The sequence below is a fragment of the Cyprinus carpio genome, chromosome B3 (genome assembly GCF_018340385.1).
Source record: "Cyprinus carpio isolate SPL01 chromosome B3, ASM1834038v1, whole genome shotgun sequence".
NCBI classification, from domain to species: Eukaryota; Metazoa; Chordata; class Actinopteri; order Cypriniformes; family Cyprinidae; genus Cyprinus; species Cyprinus carpio.
Window position 1 is genome coordinate 38,292,070 of NC_056599.1, and position 24,164 is coordinate 38,316,233.

Here is a 24,164-nt window from a genome sequence, read left to right on the forward strand (position 1 = left end):
GACAGCTTCTTCAATACCCTCCCTGGAGTGAAGTTTGACCAGTTAGAGTGTCTGGAGATGGTAAATACCCATACCGAATCAACCAGTCCTACACACACAAACACACACACACACACACACACATACATTGTTTGATTAATATATAGATTAATATATATAAAAATACATGTTCTGAAAGCACTGAAGCACACAAACTTGAAAATCACAAAGACTGTATATAGAGAGATGCATAATCTAATATATTTATTTTTAAAATCTACACAGTTTATGTTTGAGATTTTTTATGATAGCTTGTTTATTATTTACAGTTACTTTTGTATTTGATGATGATTAGATTATATCACCCAAAATCGATCAGATGGGTCATTTATTTAATTTGGTTTTTCACTGATTTCTTTAAAACAACTTTTAATGTTGAAATTTTATGAACATGATCATGAACGTAAAATTTTAACCTGAAAATTAATTTCAGGCGACAAATAGGCCTATTGCCCCTTAAAAACGTTTCTGACACTTATCTAATCAACACTGCATTCGATATACATTAAAATAAATTATACATTAAAATACTGTATTACATTAAAATATTTTATTGCATGTTCTTTTTCACACAGAGAGTATTTTCTTACCACTCCTCGCGCGTACTGATCCGGCATCATCACAGGTCGCGCGCTCACAACACTGAAGCGCGGCGCCGATCATTGTGAGAACAGCGGTCATGGTCATTCATTCAGTGTGATATCCACGCACTGTTCACACCCTCAAAACTACCACAGTAAGTAAACCAGCAAAACTATTAATAGCGAATCACGAATATATCCTAGAGCACAATTCAAACAGCTGAATTTTGTTAACATTAGGCATCTACAACAATAACAACAACAACAAATGATGTTGAAGTCACTGAGAATAGTGCATGTATTCTTCATCCACACAGTCACGCTTTGACCGCCGCTTCAGGTTCCTTCCCAAGAGCTGGGAGTTGTTTTGATCAATAACGTCCTGCACCTCTCTCTCTCTCTCTCTCTCTCTCTCTCTCTCTCTCTCTCTCTCTCTCTCTCTCTCTCTCTCTCTCTCTCTCTTCCCCTCAGTGGGAGTGACCTCATGAATGCACGTGTAACTCCTGATCATGGCTGCTGTGTATGAATAACCATATGACAATTGTTTGGGGTTAGTAGTTTAAAAATAAATAAATAATAGTAATTAATTAAACATTTGGTAATGTTACAAAAGACGCTAATATAATAATGTGAAAAAAATGTTTCCACAAAAAATTGTAAGCAGCACAAACTGTTTTCAAAATTAATAACAATGACAAATGTTTCTTGAGCAGCAAATCAGCATATTAGAATGATTTCATGTGATTAGCTATAAATATGTTGGAGGCGTAAGACCCCCTGATAAGAGGAAAGGGTATATGCATTGTGTTCTGATAAAAATAGGCAGGATGCTATGAGCTTCGGCGTGATTGAATGAATAAAGGGAAACATTAACTGCAATAAATAAATAAACCATGCATGTAATGGATCCTCAAGATATTTGTTCTCTTAATCATCATCAGGGCTTCCCTTTACCTCATCTATTCTTGCTGAGTTGACAAAACATCAAATCACCAGCATGTTTTCTGATAACGTTTTTTTTATTAGTGTGCAAGCAACACAACATCTCTCCAGCACAAACATCAGGAAAGTAACAAAGAAAAGCCTTTTCTTGTTTGCCTATAGCTTATGGTTTATGAAACCAAAAATACAGCACTACTCTGTATATTATGTTACCAGTCTTCTGCTGCCATACTGTGATTGATGTTCAGGTTTGGCTAGCTGAGGCTTGAAGGGTTAGTACTCTGCCTTATGATGCATGATTCTAGTGTGTTATTGGCGAAGTAGAAGCTGTCTGACCGGTCTCAAAAGGGTGGTTGATCATCTCCTCAACTGAAAAAAACACAACACAGTCAACATTGTACTCACACTCACACGTATATATTTCACACACATTTAAAAAATGTGAAAAACACAACAAAATTTTGTGTTACACACACTTGTGTGAAAACACATATCTTAAAAAGTAAATGTGTTCACAGGTGTTTCTGCTGTGTGGGAGGATACAGAAACCGATTTCAAAGTCAAATGTCTTCAGCAGCAGATCCCTGAAGTAATGCCTCTCAATTAGCCGAAAACTTGTTGACTGCCTTACCACCCACTGTAAACTCAAGCCTGTTCCCAAGAGAGATTACACATTATGCAAATACTGATTTGGATGAAAAAAAATCAATCTATTCTAAAGGCTCTAAAGCAAAAAAAAAAAAAAAACATACGTGGCTCCAATCTCCCTGAGGCTGAGAAATGCAGGACTGAAATGATACTGAATGAAACGGCCTGCATCCAGCTCTATGACATCCTTGATTTCTGTGAGAGAAAGAAGAGGAATTCATACCATGTTTAGGACAGTGTTTGTTCTATTTGAACTGAAAATGCGACATTTTAAATGAAAATGAGAAATATTGCATCTAAAATAAAAAATATATTAAAGCAAATCTGTAATAATAAAAATGACAAAAGCACATTAAAACACTAAAACGTAACCAAAAATGAAAATAAACTGCAAATGTAAAATTAAATGCTAATTCAAAATATTGATAAATACTATCATAGTAAAAATACAATGCTTTGACATGGTATTATTTGACAAAACATGACAAAAAATCACATTATGAAATCACTAAATAAACTGAAAATATAAAAATAAATGGTCATTTAAAGTGTATATAACTACTACAATAGTACATAAATATACATTGATACATTGTATTATTTGACAAACAAAATCACATAACAAAATCAGTAAAACTTGAATGAAAACAAACCGAAAATATAAAAATAAAAGCTAAAGCAAAATCTGAATAAATACTATAATGGTATATAGATACACTAGCACTGATTTAGGAACGAGTGAAATACATTTTAGACATTTGTTAAATGCTACTACACATAATGTCCACTAGAGGTCAAATGACATGTTTGGCTCCGCATTAGCATAAAACACATTTCTATCTCAAACGCAATCTGAACTATATCACACAGCCAAGTTATGTGTCTTTTACAAAATCACCCATGTGAAACAAAAAAAAAAGTTAAAAAAACACAAAAACACACCTCTCACACTGTCGTTTTAGGTCCAGAATGACCAATCCTCCTTCCAGGTCTCTTATTTTGAATCGTGAGAAGCTAATATTGTAGATATTGTCTTCTGGGGAGCACAGGTAGTCTGTACACATAACCCCATAAGAGTAAAGTAAAGAAAATATTTGCAGTTAAAGAACAAAAGCACACAAATAAACTGGTGTCCTCACCGTCTGTGTATCCTGGTAGCCTGAGGACATACTGAGGGGTCACGGGGTCACCTGGCGTCCAGTCCAGCAGCGCCTCCTCTTCAGCTGCAAGTCCTGCTCCCGAAATAAACCCATTCCAGACCTCCACGTCCCTCAGATCCCCTCTGTCCTGCATTTCTGCCATTTCTTCCTCATCCTCCTCTGCTTCGTCTTCCTCCTCTGGTTCGCTGTCCTCGTCTTTGTCAGAGGACATTTCCTGCTCCATGTCTTCCTCACTCTGTAGTTCTTTGACACCCTCACTGTCCATCTAAAGTCTTTGCCCAAAGAGATCTGCTTTTCCACGAACGTTTCTCTCAGGTTAACTAACACAGGCGCATCTGTTGCCTGGCACTCTCTGTGATTACCCTCAGCTCTCCTCTCATAAACTGTGTCTCAGTGACTCAAACAGATTAAGGCTTTCTCAAACAGCTAATCCAAGACAATCCTCAATTAAACACGGACACAGCAAGTATGGCATCAATGAAAGGACAAAAAGGAATTGGAGATAAACAGACAATATGGAACAATATGGAGTTGTATAGCAGAATTAGGATATGGAGAATAGTGAGTGGAAAAGGAGAATGAGATCTGCAGGACTGAAATGAATAAACAGGGATGACAAAAAGAAGTGTAATAAAAATGAGAAGTTGTAAATGAAGTCACAGTGCTTCTCAACTGGTGGGTTGTGGCCTAAAAAGGTACCAGCAGGCAAAAAAAAAAAAATGCAAATAATGAAATGCAAGTTACCATACACTGATGTTCAAATGAGTTCAGTAATGCAATTTTGAAAGAAAGCAATACTTTTTAAAGCAAGGATACAAATGAATAAAAAGCGATAGTAAACAAACAAGTTTTCAATTTCAAATAAATTATATTCTTTTGAACTTTCTGTTCATCAACGAATCCTGAAAGTGTGAAGCAGTGCAGTTATTTTCAAAAATGTTAATAAATGTTTCTTAAGCACCAAATCACCATATTAGAATGATTTATGAAAGATCATGTGACAGTTAAGACTGGAGTAATGACTGCTGAAAAGTTAGGAATAAAATGCATTTAAAGCTATACTGAAATATTTAATTATGTTTTTTTTTTAAATATTATATTATGCAAAAAGTTATTTTAAATTGTAATAATATTTGACAATTCTACTGTAAAAAAAATAAAAAAATAAAAATAAAATGCAGTTTTGCGGAAAATAAGAAAATTATTTTTAAAAATCTTTTAAAAAATCTTACTGATCCTAAACTTTTGAATGGTAGTGTATGTCTGTATGTCAAAGTATGTATATCCAATCCAAATCTACAGCATTTAACTTATGTTAAAATAAGAATCAGAAAGAGCTTATTGCCAAGTATGCTTATGCATACAAGGAATTGTTTTTAGTGACATAAGCTTCAAGCAGTACACAGAGACAACAACAACAAAAAAAAAAACAAAAAACAACATGTGCAAATAAATAAATTGTATGAAAAGTTGTGCTATAGATGATAATGGATTAGAATAGAGTAAGAGCTGCAGAGATGTACTTGGATGGGGAGGGTAACAAAATTAAATATAAGAATATTGCACATTTTTTTGCATATAAACATTTATATAAAAACATACATAAACACAAAACATAAACAAAAACATAAACACAATACAAACGCATATAACATGAAAAATATATATACACATACATACACACAAAGCTGTAGTGACATGTTCATCACCTTGTCAACGCATCTTTCTGGTAAGTTTGGTTTCCTCATTAGTGATGTGCAATTGATCAATCTGAATGTGATATGAGTCAACAGGATGTGTTCACATCTCTGTTCTGTTTTTTTTCCACAGCAGCACTGATGGAGAGAAGAGGAGGAGTCACTGAACCACATCCTGCTTTACTCCAACCTCTCACCTCATCCTACTGTTGGCATGGTGATCAAACTGTCATTTCCTCATGTCATTTGAAAGCTTCATCTAGGAGAGAGAAGTATCCCAGCAGGCACCACAGCGCAAGCGAAGAAATCATGGTGCATCAGGAAGAGACGGCGTGATGAGTTCTGAACATCAGGTAGAGTTGATTTGTTTCTATCAATAGCGTAAAACTAAATGTTAAGTTATACAGACGAAGCTTATGTAAGAGTTCTCGTTTATTCTTAGCACATCCAAGCATAGTATGAAGTTTATGCCATTTTATGACGTTGTTTTGTGTTCATTGTAGGCCTGGAGTGTTTGTCAGATCAGTTAAATGAAGTGAAAAGAACTGTTATTTAGCAGAAATCAGACTATTCACAAGCGAATAGCAAGATTTCAAATGTTATAGAGTTGACTTGTGATTTAGTTATGTGTTTATGTATGTGTTATGTACTATGTATGTTTTATGTACTTTCGTCCCTTTCACTTTTATGTGTATGTATGTAAGTATGTGTGTGTGTGTTTATATATATATATATACCGTTCAGAAGTTTGGAGTCAGTAAGATTTTTATATATATATATATTATATACATATATATATATATATAGTGCTATATGTATCGATAGTAATATATGTAGTCATATAAGATTATATATATATATATATATAATATATATATATGCTATAATATATATATATATATATATATATGTATATATATATAAATATGTATCACAAATGACAGAGCAGACATTTATCATGTTACTAAAGATTATATGTGTGTGCACTTTATGTTTATGCTACATTGTGGAGACCAAATGTCCCCACAGGGATAGTAAAACCTGAGATTTTTGACATTGTGGGGACCAGCCTGCAGTCCCCATGAGGAAAAAAAGATATTAAAAATAGTAAATGATGTTTATCTGAAAGAGTAACAATGCAAATGTAAGTTTAGGGTTAGGGGATAGAAAATATTGTTTGGTTAGTATAAGAATAATAGAAGTCTATGGAAAGTCCCCACAATTCACAGAAACAAATGTGTGTGTGTATATAAAATGTATACAAGTATATTCAATTAACACAATTTAAAAATAAAAATGTAAAAATTTTCATTGTAAGTTCATGAGGACAGATACTTAATACACTGTTGAAGTGAACTTTGTTTTTGTGTGTTTTCATTCGTTTTCCTGTCTTGTTGTCACGTTGTCTGTACTCATGTCGTCTCTTGCTCTTTTACAGAAGTCAGAATGGAGATGACTCTATTGTCCATCACAGTGTGGTTCACTCAGTTCCTCATCGTCTCTGCTCTTTATTTCAACACACAGCCAACAAACACCACAAGTGACTACACTGAAATAACTTCAGCAACAACAAAAACAAACTCAGAACCAAAGATCCTTATGTATGCAACATCATCGTCACCTCTGACCGCATCAACAACGCAGAAAAGCATAACCAGTCTACCCAGTGAAGTGCATACACAGACAGATATAACCCCAAATGTGACACCCACACAGGAAACAGCATCCCTGCATCAACTGAGCAGCATTACTCCATCTCAAAATGTCACGATGGATGATGGCGAGAGCGTAAGCAATGCTAGTAATGTGGCTATGAGCGATGCGAATACAAGTCATACAACAGTTTCCACTAACTTTGCAAGACTGACGGCACAAAAGGATGACAGTAATGAAACTGGAACAACATCAAGTGTGAGTTACAACTCTGACGGGCACACCGTTCAGACTGCAGACACTTTATCAGACCCAGTCGACAGTGTCTCAACAGTTCCTTGGAAATATTCCACAGAGAAAGAGGATGAGAGAACGAAAGCCGATGAAGGAAATGATGAAGCTAACTCCACCCAGGCCACATTTGCAAATATGAAAGGGGAGTCGAGAGGAACACGAGGCACTGAGGGAAGTTACACGTTCTCAAGTGAACACAGAGAGGCACATTACAACACCACAGCAAATACAGTCAATGTCAGTGATACAACAGCAATAGTGAGTAACAATTGGTCAACTTCACAAAACACAGATATTCCCATGACCACACCGTCTTACACCACAGCACAAGGTTACCCCACAGTTACAGATGCACCTGAATATCACACCCCTACAGGTGGAGTAACTCACTCTATGACTCAGGAAAATATACACATGTTCACAAACTCCACAGCAACCACAGGAAGAGAGAACAGGACAGAAACAGACACACCCGGTGGTACCACCACCAATATCAGCATCTCTATCATAACTGACAACAGCCTTGATGCCACAAACAACAGATCAAACCAAAATGACACAGAAAGCAAAGTGAGGCCTACATGCTTGAACCCAAAACCAGAAAATCATTTTTGGCCATCCAAGCTGGTCTGTTTCCTCACAGTGTGGACTTTAGCAATGACCGCCACCATATTTCTAGGAATAACTATTTTCCTTTGGGTGCGTCTGTCGGTTTCCAAAAAAAAGATGAAGCGGAGAGTAAAAGGAGGTCAGAAGAGTGAGAAGGAGAGCCTGTGGACCGACCCCAAAGCTTCGGTGCAGGACAGAGTGGAGTTCTGGTACGTCAATGGATCCACGCTGGAGGCCGACAAGAAGCAGAAGGACAAGAGGAGGATGAAGAGGAGAGGACAGGAACAGGATAATGAGGAGAACAGCTTGTGGATTCAGCCTAGAGTGACTGTGGAAGACATAACAGACTTCTGGTACGCAAACAGACGCATGAAGGAGGGCAGGACAGAGGACACATAGTTACAAACTTTGAAAGGCTCCATAGGATACTATTTGGACAGCTATGCCTTCAGGCTTATGCCTAAAACACAAGGGGATTTTGATGGAGCCTTTATTTGAGTTACTAAAAAAGTGAATAAGAAGTCTGAATATTGTGTTTGTGATCCTACATGCACCTTTAATCATCAGAGGGATTTGTGTTCAGCTGTGCCCAAAAAATAAAACAATAAATAGAAATAAAAAAGACAAACTCTAGGTTGATTGAACTATTGCATATAGACATGATGACATTAAATAATGAATGAAACAGAACGAGCCTATGCTGCCATCACTCATAAATAAGAGTTTCCCAAGCATAAACTGGACATAATGGCCTTTTAAAAGTCATATTTAGATCATTGTGATACACAAGTTTCTGAATTGGGTGGACCATAAGCTTTAAACATGATGGAGGAGAGAACCACCGATAGTGACTGTTAAGGTTTATTCGTTTTTCCCAAAACATTTGCATTGCTTTTTCTCGTCACTAAACTTATGTATGTTTACGTACATAAATAACCATTTGATGCATATTGCTTGTAACATTTTTTTTGACCACAATTCTGAAATTGTCAACAAGATAGAAAGCTGAATGTATACAATAGCGCGGGTAATGTTTATAACAATATATAATACAATATATATATTGTATATAACAAAATCTGTTAGATATTGACTAAATGTCTTCTTTACATTTTGGCTTCAGTAAGATTTCCTTAAGAAATGGGCAAGAATGAGCCTACCGTCTTCCAGGATTTCTATTCTTTTCAACAACAAAGCACTTCAACACAACAAACTCGTGACAACTTCAGAATTGGGAAGTAGGACATTCAGATCACACACGAAGGCAGCATTACAGTCTCAAGTTTGGTGGTGAGGGTCCAGCTGACAGACATCAGAACACTCACATTTATATCTCATAATACAAAAAAATTTGTTTTTTTGTCAAAACAATGGGAACTAATAATAAAAAAAATATTTGTTTTTCAGAATGAGATGTTTTAGCTCTATGTAATGCTTTTGATTTGATTTTGTTGTGTTTCATTTCAAGTCACCATTAAAATGTTCTCTGTGAAGTTCCTTCCATTTCATGCGAGTATACACATGCACAACTTGTTTTGGTGTGTAGATATAACTCTGTATAACCTTTTCAGTTTGCTCAACAAACATATACACAAGCTTGACAATCTAACAATGCTCTACATCACTATTTTGTAACATTAATGCTCATCTTAACTTAAAATACAAGTTTACATATAGAGAATACAGAACTTATATTATGTTTGATAACAGCACAGGCCAATTAATTTAGGTTAATACATCATTTTCCCATAAGTATATTCAACAAAGTCCTGAAGCTTGTTGCCTCAAGTTTTCAAGTTTTTTCAACTAATTTTTTTTTACAGTGAAATTAAATGGATGTGTCAGTAAGTAAAATAACACTTCTCAGAAATCAGACAAACTAAAATGTGGACAAGAAGAGTGTCGTGACTCCAGAAATATAAACAGTACTTCTCCTTACTTGGAAAAGTGAAGGGGCGGCCCACACCAACTACACACATGTTTGATACACTGCTGAAATATTCAGAATTTTCTAGGTTATTTTTGAAGAAATTCCAATCCCTGAAAACAAATAAAAATTAAAATAAAATAAGCATTTGCATGGCTTTCTCTTGCCATTACACTTTACATAAAAAATACACATTTGTGAGTTACCTTTCAATGAATAATAATATGCAGTTTTTTATATGCAAATTCTATTGATATGAAAACAGTACAGAATGAAAAAACATAATTTAAAAAAACCTATTCAGAGGCACACAATTACATCTTGTGTTGCCACCATCACTAGATCAGGACTTGCAATAACTTGCCCAAGAAAAATTCTAGGGGCAGAAATCTCTGATAACACACTGTCTTTTGAAATCTCACAGTGCTGGCTTGCACTTGTTAAGATTATCACATGAAATAAAGTGAAGTAAAATAAATATTGATTCTGAGATGGTGTAAATCATTCATTTTAAAGATTTACAGCAGATGATGCAGCTTTGTGTCGTGTCTGAGTGGTGAAAAAGAGATTGAGAGACAAACATCATGAAAAGGTGCTAAATGTTCAGAAAGAGGAAATGAAAGTGATTAGTCTCAATAGTTTTCTGCTGAAGTCAAACACTGATAGAAAGAAATAAAAGCTGTTATTAAAGTCAAAGTCAAGATATCGTGCTCATGTAAAATGCCTAAATGAACCTTCTTGAACCTCACTGAGAGTTGCAGTTGATAAAGTTGCCAAATCCTGTATTCATTTTAGATATGTAGTCATTTAGATTGTGAAATATGAAAGAACAGGACGTACATCTCAGAACTGTTTGAGCAAACCTTACTTTAGACACAAATTTTCACACTTCTCGAAGTTTGCAATACCCTTCACCTAACCAACGCATACTCACGCACATAAACATGTGCACACTCAAACGCACAGCAAAGTTGTGCAGACAAAGCATATAGTCAAAACCCACAGAAGTGTCAACACACCCTGCACAGAGCTTCCCTTTCGAGCCTGACTTCCCTTTTTCTACTTCAGCCTCAGATAATAATTCAAACTATAGCCTAAAACTTTTGGCATAATATTTTTTTTTTTAAATCTTTCGGCTGCAGCCTCTCTCAGATGCAAGCAGTGATATGACATCTTCAGAGGGTGGAGAAATGAAAGAGGGCATGTAGGAGTGAGAGAGGAAGAGAAATTTACAGGATATAGGTGTGCTCTGCATGCATGAGTGTGTCGATTTTCACATGTGTAGTTTGGTCTTGGAGGTCGGAGTTTGCAGTGACTTTTCTCAGAGGCATGAAGGTAAGTGGCAAACGCACTTACTCATAAAGGGAGCAAATGGGGCACAAACTGTAAACAGTTTGTGGGTGTGATGGTGTAAGATGCTTGAGGACAGGTAAACAAAAAAAAAGAAAGAAAAAACACTACATGCAGCATAGAGAAACATTAACATCATGCTGGCACTCGAATTGCATTTTAGTAAATGTGGTAGATATGCACTGAAATAACCTGAGGATGTACCTCTGTTCTGCCCGTCACATGAAGTGTAGCTCATCTGGTAGGTAGAGCATTGCACAAACAATGCCAATTTCATGGGGCTCCCAAAACTCCCAAGAAAGTAAATTTGGATAAAACCATTTGAACTTAATTCTACCTTCCAGCAAAAATAAATAAGTAAATATTATTTAGAATGATAAATGATATATATTTGCATTCTGAATAATTCTGAATATTTTACGGGAAAATACAAAGTAAAAATGTTTATTGAGCAGTAAATCCGCATATTAGAATGATTTTCTAAAAAATCATGTAATTGCTGGAGTAATGGCTGCTAAAAATCCAGCTCTGCCATCACAGGAATAACTTATATTTTAAAATATAATAAAATTGAAAACAGTTATTTTGAATTGTAACAATATTTCAGGACATTACTGTTTTAAATCTATTTTTGACCCAATAAATAATGTAGTGCCGTCAAACGATTAATCGCATCCAAAATAAAAGTTTTTGTTCACATAATGTATGTGTGTGAACTGTGTATATTTATTATGTATATATAAATACACACACATGCATGTAAATATTTAAGTAAAATTAAATTCACCAGATAATTAATTATTATTAATTATTTGACAGCACTAAAATAAAGCCTTGCTGAGCATAAGAGACATATTTAAAAACATTACAAAATCTTACAAAAAACAGAATTAATATAAAATATATATTCTTGATAATTTTTATTTAATTTTTAAAAAATATTTTTAATAACTGTCTTTTTCTTCCGGTGTCTTTTCTACTGTCACATGTTTATTTGAAAGCTGAAATTGCCCATGCTACACTGAGAGAGAGAGAGACAGAGAAAAGGAAAAAGAAGGAGGAACAGGCTTGTGTAAAACTTCCGGCCAAGATTCACGCAAGATTACCACTCTAAAACACCAACCACGCAGAGAACAAGTAAAAAAGACAAATTTCTTCTACAAACAGCTTCCCCTTAACGCATAGTCAACAGTTTTTGATCACATTCTCGAGGCTCAAAAGTGGATCTCCAAAGACAATATCAGCTCACCTGAGCACCTCTGTTGCCCAAACACTGAAACTGCTGTAGGAAGCTTCTAGATTGAGTGGTGTTTTTTTAGGCAGTATGCTCACTATGAGGCTTGTTTTGGGTAATTTGCTTCTATTTATTGCTCTCGGACTCTGTTTCAAGTCCACTCATGCACAAGAGACAACAGCACAGACAGATGAAAACACCACCATCCTATTACCAAATGATTACACTGTGGAGTCAATGTTGAGTTCTGAAAACATCAGCACCACACCTGAAAATACAGTTACTCTACTACAGACAGAAACCATACTTGGTAATGAAATAAACACCATGCTTGAGGAACCAACAGGTGGGAGTACTCCACCACTGAGTACTAATCAAACATCACCAGAAACTGTTCCTGAAACAACAACTGTACAAACGGAGCAGACCACAGTGACCACCACTACTTTGCCTGTTAATGTGGAAACAACAGTGATTGAACAAATAACTTCAGACGCCCCAAGCACAAGTCAGAATGAAACAACTGTTAGCTTCACCTCTCCTGAGCCGACCAGTCCTACAGAACGTCCTACAGATGAAATCACCACAGCAGCTGTGGCCATGACTACCGATTCATCAGAAGCCCTCAAACCCACATCCATCCTGACCACACCACCTGCAGACTGGACTGAGTCTCCATCCATCGTGTCCAACCCTGTGGAGACCAGCACTGAAACCTCCATTACAACTTCAACAACATCAACATCAACTACACAGCTCCCTCAAAATACTGCTGATTACCCATCACTGAGGTCTGACAAAGAATCAGTCTCCACCTATTTCACCACCACAATAACCGGCGTGCTTATTGAACCAAGTGATATGCCCATGAAAACCATATGGTTAATAATAATAGTGTGTGTGGCCATCATTTTTGTGCTGTGTGTGAGCATGACTGTGTTCATCCAGCGGCGAAAGAAAACCGCCTCAAGGAATTTCAGCCCCATGTATATTAATGGACAAAGTAAACGGTCCAGAAAGAAAAAAGGGGCAGAGGATGATGCGTGGGCGGGGCCTGTCAAAATGGAGGCGGGGGTTGAATGTGATGCTGTGGTACAGGAGGGTCTTATGCCCAATAGTGGGAAACAGGATGGAGATGATATGGTGCTCAGCACATTCGTCGCTCCGGATGCAGGAGATGCATCTAATGGTCAAGTGGGTGGCGACGGTACCAAGGAGGCTAAGAAATTGGACGAGCAGGAGCCTCTGCTTTACATAGATGAGGATGTGAATGAAGACAAGGCTGGAAAAACACTGGAAGAGAGCGAGAAACAGAATGGAGTTGAAAAAAGTAAAGAGAAGGAGATGAACGGAGGAGAAACATATTGTCTCACCACAGCTGTCTGAAAGTCTTCTGTTGACTAAATGAACATTAAGGAATTTGTTGGAATGACTTGATTACGTAATTTGTGTTAACAAATTAGGACTAAAAGGACTAAGCCATATAGTTTTGTATATATTATTTGACTGTCGCAATTCATTATGAGCAATGGTGCAACGTTTAATGATGTTCTAAAATTCGTACTCATTTTTCTCAGTTGTTTTATATTTAAAAGTGCGGTCATATTAGCCAAACTTCTGCAAAATTTTGCCAGCAGAAAAAAGTAATTATTGTCAATAGTGTGCTGATTTGTGAATCACAGTTCATATAGAAATTAACTTTGAAACCAAGCAGCACTCCATTCGTTAAAATGGCGAATTCATATGACCAACTGAACCCACTGCAAAATAGGCTATCTGTGGGGAAAGCTTTAACCCTCATGCAAATTTGCAGACTGCATGGATTGCTATTGAAATGACTGGAATTCACCAATGAAAACTTGTCAATGTGACCGCACTTTAAGTTGAGATATTAATGGCTGAATTAATTAAGCATCATTCATCCATTTCAAATGTTTGCTATGATGTTGCTAAACATCTAAGGTACAGTTGTACTTGGCTACAGGAATGAGGTTATTGACAGTGCACATAAATGCATTGATTACAATACTGGTGTTTAAAAAAACAGCTAACCTTTAAGATTTTAAGACTTACATTCTGAGAATGAAACATTTGTTTACTGTAAGCATAGAGAGTTATGGCAAAATATGCAATAAAAATGTTCATATTTTTTAAATACAAACACTTTCCATAGTTTCTTTTTAAAATCTTTTCTTTGCTGATCTTGCAGGAAAAACTGCTACATTTTCTGGTGAATGTGTTAAGCAGAAATTTCTAGACTCTTAACATTATCAATTATAATCATTACAATTCTGTGTAATCCTGAGCTGTCATGTCTTATCTAGAAGTGGCTAACTGGCACAACATTCAAATCAGCACTATTAAGCTGTGTCTCTTTTACCCTATAATCACATCAAGAGACCCAAGGACGGTTGAAAATAAAATATTGCTCGGGACGTATAGCTAGCAATAGATCCACACCTATCTCACTAAATTAAAGTAAATCAGAAGACAGCACCCATCTTGGAAAGGAAAGGGTGTGCCTAACAGAAAGTAGATATGTCACTCAGTGATGGCTACAGGAAGGATGTAAAGGTGGGGTATTTTTATTTGAAGATTTTTTTTTTTTTTTTTTTAAAGATATCAGACTCCAACAAGATATTTTTAAGATACTTCCTTGGGGATTTTTGACATTGTAGCACATAGTGTGAGATTCCTAACACAATGACATTGCTAGTTATTGTTTAAAATCTCATTGCAGCAAAAACATTCATTTTCCTCTAACGAAATGACACCTTCTTGAAATGATCAAAATACAGAAAGGCATATTCAACTAAATAAAGTTATATTCCAAATGACCACCAGATGGAACACACAACAAGATTTCCGACAAATATTCTCACTGCAAATTTCACATAATTGTGATTAAAACTGACTGACATTTACATGAAACTCAGCATTCAGCAATATATATATATAGTGTGTATATTACTATATATATATATATATATATATATATATGTGTGTGTGTGTGTGTGTGTGTGTGTACCTACTTAACCATATTCTGGAGACAAATTTGTACCCAAAAGTGAGGTAACCCTGAAAAAAACTCCAAAAACCTCCCTTTGGGGCCGTCCTCATTTGTAAAACTGGTTTAAGTTTTAGGTGTAGGTACAAAAACCATTACACCTATGGAATGTCCCCATTTAGATAGCTAAGTATAAGTGTGTGTGTAACAGAATTATATGAATAATTCCCCTTCTCCCCCTATGTCACATGAATAAATTTCAACTACAAATGTTAATAACAAAAAAAGTGTTTCTGTTTGTTCTACAAAGGGTTAGTATTGTGTTTAAGAGATTAAAGATCTACAGTCTAAACAGAAAGATACACACAGAGAACTGCAAAGCCTCAAATGTGCGTCTGCTGGCCACATCCATCAGGATTGTTTGGACAAAACCAAGAGAAACGGGGAGGGAGAAAGATTCAGGAGAGGAGGGTCTTGGAAAAGAATGGATTCTCTGGAGACCAGCGGGAGGAGGAGAGAGGGAAAGAGTGAGAGGGGAGGGCTGATAACTACATCTGGAAGTTATTTGGAACAAGAGATGGAGGAAAATAGCTGATAGGAAAAGATAGAATGCCAGGGAGAAACAGAAATATGTAATTAGGCTTCAGGGAACACACTAACAAGCAAACAAATACTTTGACGTTGTTTGTTACATTAAAAAGAAAAATATATTTTGGAACCTTAAGAGAAATCCGGGAGAGAAATGAAAGGAGTCTGAAGGAATTATACAACAAAGAAAGAATAGCTTACGAAGAATTCTGTAACCCACAAAACTGCATGACCAATATTTCAATCCTTTATGATTTTTTGTACCTTATGAAGAGTCATTAACAAACCAGAAGAACTGGAGGAATCACATCTGCAATGTGGATCATTTTGATCTATTAATAAATAACGCAAGATCTCATGAACTTCATCAGTACGAAACAAAAAGACAATACAGGAAGCTTTGGATTCAGGACAAAGTGAAAATAGAAACTCTTCAATTGCCTGTCAATCACTTTTTCTGTCTCCATCTACATCAAGGTAAAGTGACTATCTTTGCTTCACATTTAATATAAATTTTGCAATTTTAAAAATAAGGATTTGTGTACCGTTAACGAACCTCTTGATCAGTACTGAAATGTACCTTAGAAAACAATGACAAATTTTATTCAATATCATGTTTATGGAACCCAGATATTTACTTAGGGGATATTTTGTGTTTGTTATTTAGATCAGAAAAAAAAATATTTTATGGACTTGTAGAACTGTTAAAAAAATAGGCTGAAAAAAAGAAAGAAAAAAATTGTGTGTTATGCTTCGAGCTAATTCCCCTCTTTTTTTAAGCATTTCTAATAAAAAAAAAAAAAAAAAACTAAATGTAGGATTAGGCTTCTGTGTTCTCAAATTTAAATAACACATTATAATTCACAAATTCATATGGTGCCAATTGCCAGAACCATTACTGACATACCACTGGAATCAGGTCATAAATCCATGTGCTGCCTAACTTTGAGGAGGCTTATATGTTTACATAGGTCATAAATCCATGTGGTCTGCCTCACTTTGTTGAGGGCAAAATATGATGCTGCCTTTCGCTCATGGAAAATGAAGTGGAACATATTATTAAAATCCACAACATTTGTTGAGTTTAATGTATAAGAGAGGCCCTACATGAGTGCATGTTTCAGACATGGATCATAGCTTTAATTGTAATAGCTTTATAGTTAATGCTATCAGCAGTACAACACAAGGGTGGTTTCTTCCTGTCTGGAAACAGCACTTCCTCTCCATGCTACAGTTCAGGAGAGTGTGAAAGTTTACACGCTGAAAGCACACACAATACGTTTATCGTCATTTGGTGACTCTATTCCTGTCTTTCTTCTTTCATGCAGAATGTCTGTGTCACGAGGTTGCCTCTGCTGTGTGAAATACCTCATGTTTATTTTCAACCTCATCTTCTGGGTTAGTTCTGCTTTTCTCTTCTATCAAACATCAGTTTGGCTGATTGTGGAAGCTTATTCAGTAGAACATCACCATTGATCAAACCCGTAAGAGTTTCTTGAACTTAAACCAGTTCTTAATGATATGAGGCTATTCAAATGCACAAGGCTGTGTTATTGCATTTAAACAAAAGGGGCTCTATTACAGAAATATCCTAACTTAGATATTCTGTTTGGTATCCATGGTAATTTCACTTTGGAAACAAAAACAGTTCCAGTCTTAAATCAAGAATCAAGATAGGAAGTATCTGTAATACCGCCACAGTTCAGTAAACAATAAGTTAGTTCACCAAAAATGAAAGCTCTGTCATTAATTACTCACCCTCATGTCGTACCAAACCCGCAAGACCTTCTTTCATCTTTGGAACATAATTAAAATATTACTGATGAAATCTGAGAGCTTTCTAACCCTCCATAGACAGCAAGAGTCCTACCACGATCAAGGCACAGAAACATAGTAAGGACATTGTTAAAATCGTCCATTATGTGACATCGGTGGTTCAACCGTAATTTTATGAAGCTACAAAAATATTTTTTGTGCGCAAAAAAAAAAAGACTTTAGTCAACAATTTCTTCTCCTTCGGGTCAGTCCGCCGCCATTCACAATATGTTTGTGGGGTTGCTGACGTATAGAATAGCATGCACTGCATCTTGTTTACAAGCAGAGGAACACACATGCATGCTTCAAGTAATGAGTAATTAATGACAAAATTATCATTTTTGGGTGAACTATCCCTTTAATATCAACTGTTAGCATCTCTGAATAACAGGACAGCAGTGGCTTTCCTGAATGAGTGCTGTGGATTGAATTATTGAATCATTCACTCGGTGAATCGGTTCATTGACTCACTTAAAAAAAAAAAAAAAAAAAATAAAACGTCACTTGTAGCCACCTACTGGTGCAGCGTTTGCAGAAAACAACCGAGGAACGCTGCTTAGCCAAAAACTGAACTAAAGGGCGATGTTTAACAATGTCCTTACTATGTTTCTGTGCCTTGATCGTTGTAGGACCCTTGCTGTCTATGGAGGGTTAGGAAGCTCTCAGATTTCATCAGTAATATCTTAATTATGGAACTGATTTCCCCCTGCGTACATCTCAGATTTGACAAAATGGTGCTATGCAGATTTTGGATATTAGAGTTGACAGTTTTCATAGAAATCACGTGTCTAGCTTAAAGGGCTCCACCGCAAAATGAAATTTTTGTCATTATTCACTTACCCCCATGTCGTTCCAAACCTGTAAAAGCTTTGTTCGTCTTCGGAACACAATTTAAGATATTTTGGATAAAAACTGGGAGGCTTGAGACTGTCCCATAGACTGCCAAGTAAATAACAGTGACAAGGTCCAGAAAAGTATGAAAGCATCATCAGAATACTCCATCTGCTATCAGTGATTCAACCGTAACATTATGAAGCGACGATAATACTTTTTGTACACGAAGAAAACAAAAATAACAACTTTATTCAACAATTCCTCTCCTCGCAGGCAGTGTACGCTCTTCAGCCGCGCCACAAGGATACGTTTTATACATATATTTACGCTTTGGTTTGAAAGAAAACAGTGCAACAGTGCAGCGCGTTTGACAAAACTGTTTTACCATCGCCTGCGTACATCTCAGATTTGACAAAATGGTGCTACGCTGATGTGGGGAGAGACAGAGGAGAGGAATTGTTGAATAAAGTCGTTATTTTTGTTTTCTTCATGTACAAAAAGTATTCTCTGTTTTAGTATTATTCTGTTTTTATCCAAAATATCTTAAACTGTGTTCCAAAGACGAACTAAGCTTTTACGGGTTTGGAACGACATGGGGGTAAGTGATTAATGACAAAATTTTCATTTTGGGGTGGAGTATCCCTTTAAGACTACAGTTTCAGAACTCATATCGTTCCATTTGTCATTGGTCTCCTGGCAAAGAGGCACATGTTTCTGCTTAAGTTTATTGTGTTTGGAATGACTTGAAAGTCTGGTAAGGTGTGATGCTCACTCCTTTAGTGTATAATGCTGAGGTCCAACTTTTCTCTAAAAATTTAGCAAGTATATAGCATTTTAAAATCTGTTCAGAATTTTAAAGTCATGTATTGTATTCCAACCTTAACTGTTTAACATGTATAAAATATGCAAGGCCATGCAATTAAGTAGCCTATTAGTTAATTAAAGTCTATGAAGGTCATGCAGGCCTACTACAATTGTCCCTCAGAACAACCTAAACTGCTTTACACCGATGGGAAGTGACTTCTCTGAACATGATGAGGATGGCATTGCTATCTTTCTTTACGTGTGCTTGTTTGTGCAGTTGGGAGGATGTGGTTTATTTGGTGTTGGGGTGTGGCTCGCCTTCACACAGTCAGAGTTTTCATCTCTACCACTGTCCTTCCCTTCACTCTCTGCGGCCAACCTGCTGCTTGTTGCTGGAGGCGTCACCATGGTAACAGGGTTCCTCGGATGCCTTGGTGCTCTGAAAGAGCAGAAGTGTCTATTGATGACGGTAAGATACCTGGATCCTTACTGACATCAGTAAAACAGAAGTGTGCAAAACTGCCCAGAGGTCGACGTTCATTCAAGTATCATCTTCAAGGATCAGGTGACACCGAAGCCTGGAGTTAAGAAACAAAAATCAGCTTTTCCATCACAGGAATAAATTACATTTAAAAATATGTGGAAATAGAAAATAGTATTTTCAATTGTGATAATATTTTATAATGTTATTGTTTTTTACTGTATTTTTTTGATCAGTTCCTTCCTGAGCATAAAAGACTTCTTTCAAAAGCCGTTAAAAATCTTACCGACCACAAACCTGTAGTATGTTTATGTGATATACAATGTGTGTAGTTAAATCATTTAAATTTCATGTCAAACTGTTTATTTATTTTGAATATAAAGATGTTCATTCAGTTGTATCATCTTTATCTCTGGTGTTTCTCCTTAGAGGACATATAAATAAAAACAAATGAGAGGCAGTTATCGAGTACAGAACTGTGAAACTGGTGTCTATAGCACAGTTCAGATACTTTGGACTATTTGATCTCATATTTTAATCGAAGAATGTCATTGATCTTGACAAATCTGAGCCCAAAATAACACGTTATTGAGATCTTTTCTGAGCAGTCATATGTGAGCAAAGTAGGGTTTTTTTTTTTTTTTTTTTTACTTTAGGAGAAAAATCTTAGAAACAGAAGCAAAAGTTTCTAAATGCTCTGTGTTTAATCTCATTGCTGCCTAAGAGAAACAACTGAGATATATAAAAAAGATTTCATTAGTGATTTTTCTTTGCTAAATGGGCATACTGTCAGAATACACCATGTCTGTTTATCTTAAATATATACTGTTGTCATTCGTGTGGTCTAATAGTTCTTTCTGGTTCTTTCAGTTTTTTGTGATCCTCCTGTTTCTAGTCCTGATAGAAGTGGCACTGATTTTGGTTTTGAGTGTGTATCATGAAGAGGTGAGGGACTAACGTCTGAGCCTTGCAAATATTTCAGCCCTTCCTTTCAGCCTTAAACTTCCTGTTTATCCGCTTCTCTCTCTGTTTTACCCATTTAGTTGGACAAGAAAGCCAAGGATGACCTAAGAGAGGGAATGAAAGACTATCGCACAAATGAGGGGCTAAGAGATTCCTGGGACAACATGCAGAGAATTGTGAGTTGAATTTATAACAGTCACAAATATGAAGGCTGAGATTATTCAGCATGAATCATGGATTCTGTTTCCTTCAGTTCAAGTGCTGTGGTGTGAGCAACCACACCGACTGGCTCAACAAAACGTCCAGTGGCAAACTCCCTGAATCCTGCTGCAGAGATAAAACTGAACACTGCCATCACTGGGAAGAGGTCAGATCATTTCTGGGGTCACAGGGTCAGCTAAGTACCACACATTCCTAAATCTCACCAACTATTGGTAATCGCAACCATATGCTTAACATAAAATGAAAGCAAGAACAAACCCTACATACATCTGGTAATGCTCTTTGTTATATGGCTCCTTGAAATACTTGATTCGTTCCAAATCAGCATACCAGAATGATTTTTGAAGGATCATGTTACACTGAAGCCTGAAGTAACGGCTGCTGATAATTCAAGAATAATTAATAATAAGCAAAGATAATGTACTTCCATTCAATATTTATTTCAAAATAAACTGTTTTAGTGTGATAAGAGACCCTGATTGTCATGTCAGAATTGATTTTGTCATAATGACCAGCTGACTGAACCTGATTACTCTTTATTTTGTGTCTTAGCCGTGCTATGAGAAGGCCAAAGACTGGCTTCTGGCTAACATCACCTCAGTGCTTGGGTTTGGAGTTTGCATTGGAATCGTTCAGGTACTTTGAAACTCATGTTTCTCATATAGTCTGTTTATTATACAATTGCTGCATGCACTCAGATATAATGCGACGGCACTTTCTCCCTCCAGATTCTTGCTTTGGTGTTCTCCATGCTGATGTACTGCCAAATCCTGCGTGCAGAAAAATACATGGACTGACCCTACCTTCGCCCCATTGTGCCAGGGGCTCTTTAAAACATTATTCTGAATATGTAATAAATGTTTAAATGGACTTGCCTATTAGAGATACTGTATGTGATATGCATGTGCACATAAATTATGCCGTTGCACAGCTCGGATGAATTTCAGATAAATGAACTTACCAGGTAAATGCCTATATAATTAATTTGTGCTTAAGATGATTAAAATGAATATAAAGTGAATGTACTGTTACAGTAGGTGGAAAAGTAAATCCTAGTATTATTGCACTCTTTGTTAAATACCCTTATAACTGCTTGCAATGAACTTGTGATCAAAAGTGAATTTCTTTTAAATGGAAATCAGATGATTTCGTTATACTAAACCCAATTTTCTGTACTATATTAATGTCTGTTAAGGTCATTACAACTAAATAGGATGCAATACAACAGTAGATGATTGAAATCATGTATTTTGGTATAAAACTCACATCAAAAAAATTTCAAAACATTCAAATTACAAATAAAAAAATAAATACATCAGCACAAAACCCATATATAATCAAATAGTGTCAATTGTCCAGCTGGCTGGTTCTTGTTGTTCCGTTCCTCACAGAGGTCATGCTACATGATCCAGAGTTCATAATGAACATAATGAGGTCAATCAAACTCCAGCACCGTCATCCAATTGTGCAATGTTCCCCTGTGAATGAAAACAAAAAAAAAAACAGTTTACTAAACAACTCTGCCCCCTTCGAGGAGGAAAGTAACAAATACAAAACACAGAATATCATAGTGAGACTGAGGAAAATGCTAAAAGTACTGCTCACCCATCCTCCGTGACTCCTCACCCACGGTGCGAAGCTCTCCATGTAGCGCTCAGCATACCCTGTCAGACGCTGAACTCCAGTGGCCGTGACCACTCGTCGAGACACATCCATGGTGATGGCGAGACGCCGCAGCGTAGGGCTGACCGGAGCCGGAGCGGGGGGCTCCTCACTCTGACTGGCATACGTGTCAAGGAGTTTGGCAAAGGATGGGTAGGAGAGGCGTGGGTGAGGGTGGGACCGCAGGAAGGGGGTTGGCATTTATCTACAACATTAACAATGATCAACAATGACTACACAATCACACACACAAAGTAATTAACTAAAAATAACCATGAACAGTCAAAACTTATGTAAGAAAAACTTTATTATAAGAAGCTAAGAATACTCTATATCCCAGTAAGACTTAGGGATCACTAGTACCTTTCCGTTTATGGCATCCCCCTCTGAAGTTAATATCTGAACTAGTTGTTGAACCACAGCCTCTTTGTCATTGTCTACGATGAAAAGAATAAGTGTAACATAATATGCAAACAATACAAGTCAAAAAGCATCAGCCTGGACCATCAACCCATTATAACAATAAGCTATTGTTAAAGGACCTGAACATGAGTTTCTGTACCTAAGACAACAGGTTCAACTGCTCTTGCTTTGATACTGACAATGCATCTGCTGCACACATTAAGATCAAATTTTAAACATAAACAAGTCTGGCTTAAGGGTTTACTTGTACCTTTGAGTGTACTGGCACAGCCTCTGGTTTAAATGGGGATTTCTTTTTCACACTGTGTTTGTGTGCGATTCTGTCCAGAGTTTCTGCCACACCGTCATAAAAATGAGGTGGATGAGCTGAGATAAAAACAGATCACATCACGTCACATACATACACTATCATTCTAAAGTTTGGGGGTCGGGCTAGGATTTCAGATTTTATTCAGCAAGAATGCAATAAACTGATAGAAAGTGCCTTTTTTAAATGTTACAAAATATTTAGATTTTCAATGAATGCTGTTGTTTTGGAAATTTCTGTTTAGCAAAGTATCATGGAAAAAAAATTCATTTATTATATTAAGAAATGTGTCTTGAGCAGCAAATCAGCATATTAAAATGATTTCTGAAGGATCACGTGACACTGAAGACTGCTGAAATCTTTGCTTTGCAATCACAGGAATTAATTACTTTTTAAAATAGATTCAAATAGAAAACAGTTACTTTATACTCTAATAACATTTCATAATATTGCTGTTTTTACTGTATTTTGAATCAAATAAATGCAGCCTTAATGAGCATAAGAGACTTCTTTCAAAAAACAGACACTTTTGAACAGTCATAGTAAGACAATCTAAAACATCCTTAACTGTGTCTCAACTGTATCCATAAAACAAGTTAAAGAAATTTATTTACGTCTGAAACTTACATGGTGAAACAGAACTGTCCTCAGGTTGTGAAACCTCTGTTGCACTGTTGAGAGGCAGAGAGGCTGGGTGCTGAGGACGAGGCTCTTCTTTTTTGAATGACACTTTTTTGAGTATATCAGATATTTTCAGTTTTTTCTTCTTTTTCTTATTTTTGTCCCCTGATTTCTTGTCGCCTTCCTCTTCAGATGCAGAGGATGGTGTGAATATCTCTCCCTAAAAGAAAATGTCTCATTAACAAGTAGTTCTGAAGAGCAATGTTAATGCACATACTGTTAAGAAAGAAGTTAAAAAAACGA

The 24,164-nt window shown here is 36.3% G+C and overlaps 3 protein-coding genes and 1 pseudogene across 3 annotated transcripts; 3 read left to right on the plus strand and 1 right to left on the minus strand.

Moving 5' to 3' along the window:
* Positions 1-1,835: 1,835 nt before the first annotated feature.
* LOC122136608 lies at positions 1,836-4,309 on the minus strand (annotated as a pseudogene).
* Positions 4,310-5,218: 909 nt separating this feature from the next.
* LOC109058482 (mucin-5AC-like) lies at positions 5,219-8,941 on the plus strand. Its single transcript, XM_019075679.2, has 2 exons — positions 5,219-5,420; positions 6,506-8,941. The coding sequence occupies exon 2, from the start codon at positions 6,514-6,516 to the stop codon at positions 8,020-8,022; it is 1,509 nt and encodes a 502-aa protein (XP_018931224.1). The 5' UTR covers positions 5,219-5,420; positions 6,506-6,513; the 3' UTR covers positions 8,023-8,941.
* A 1,626-nt stretch (positions 8,942-10,567) lies between these two features.
* Positions 10,568-14,295, plus strand: LOC109058578 (location of vulva defective 1-like). The gene is made up of 2 exons (XM_019075779.2): positions 10,568-10,885; positions 11,902-14,295. The coding sequence occupies exon 2, from the start codon at positions 12,225-12,227 to the stop codon at positions 13,518-13,520; it is 1,296 nt and encodes a 431-aa protein (XP_018931324.1). The 5' UTR covers positions 10,568-10,885; positions 11,902-12,224; the 3' UTR covers positions 13,521-14,295.
* Positions 14,296-15,740: 1,445 nt separating this feature from the next.
* LOC109058608 (tetraspanin-4-like) lies at positions 15,741-21,845 on the plus strand. Its single transcript, XM_042720962.1, has 8 exons — positions 15,741-16,206; positions 17,058-17,127; positions 19,460-19,651; positions 20,534-20,608; positions 20,707-20,802; positions 20,880-20,993; positions 21,401-21,484; positions 21,577-21,845. The coding sequence occupies exons 2-8, from the start codon at positions 17,059-17,061 to the stop codon at positions 21,643-21,645; spliced, it is 699 nt and encodes a 232-aa protein (XP_042576896.1). The 5' UTR covers positions 15,741-16,206; position 17,058; the 3' UTR covers positions 21,646-21,845.
* Positions 21,846-24,164: the final 2,319 nt, after the last annotated feature.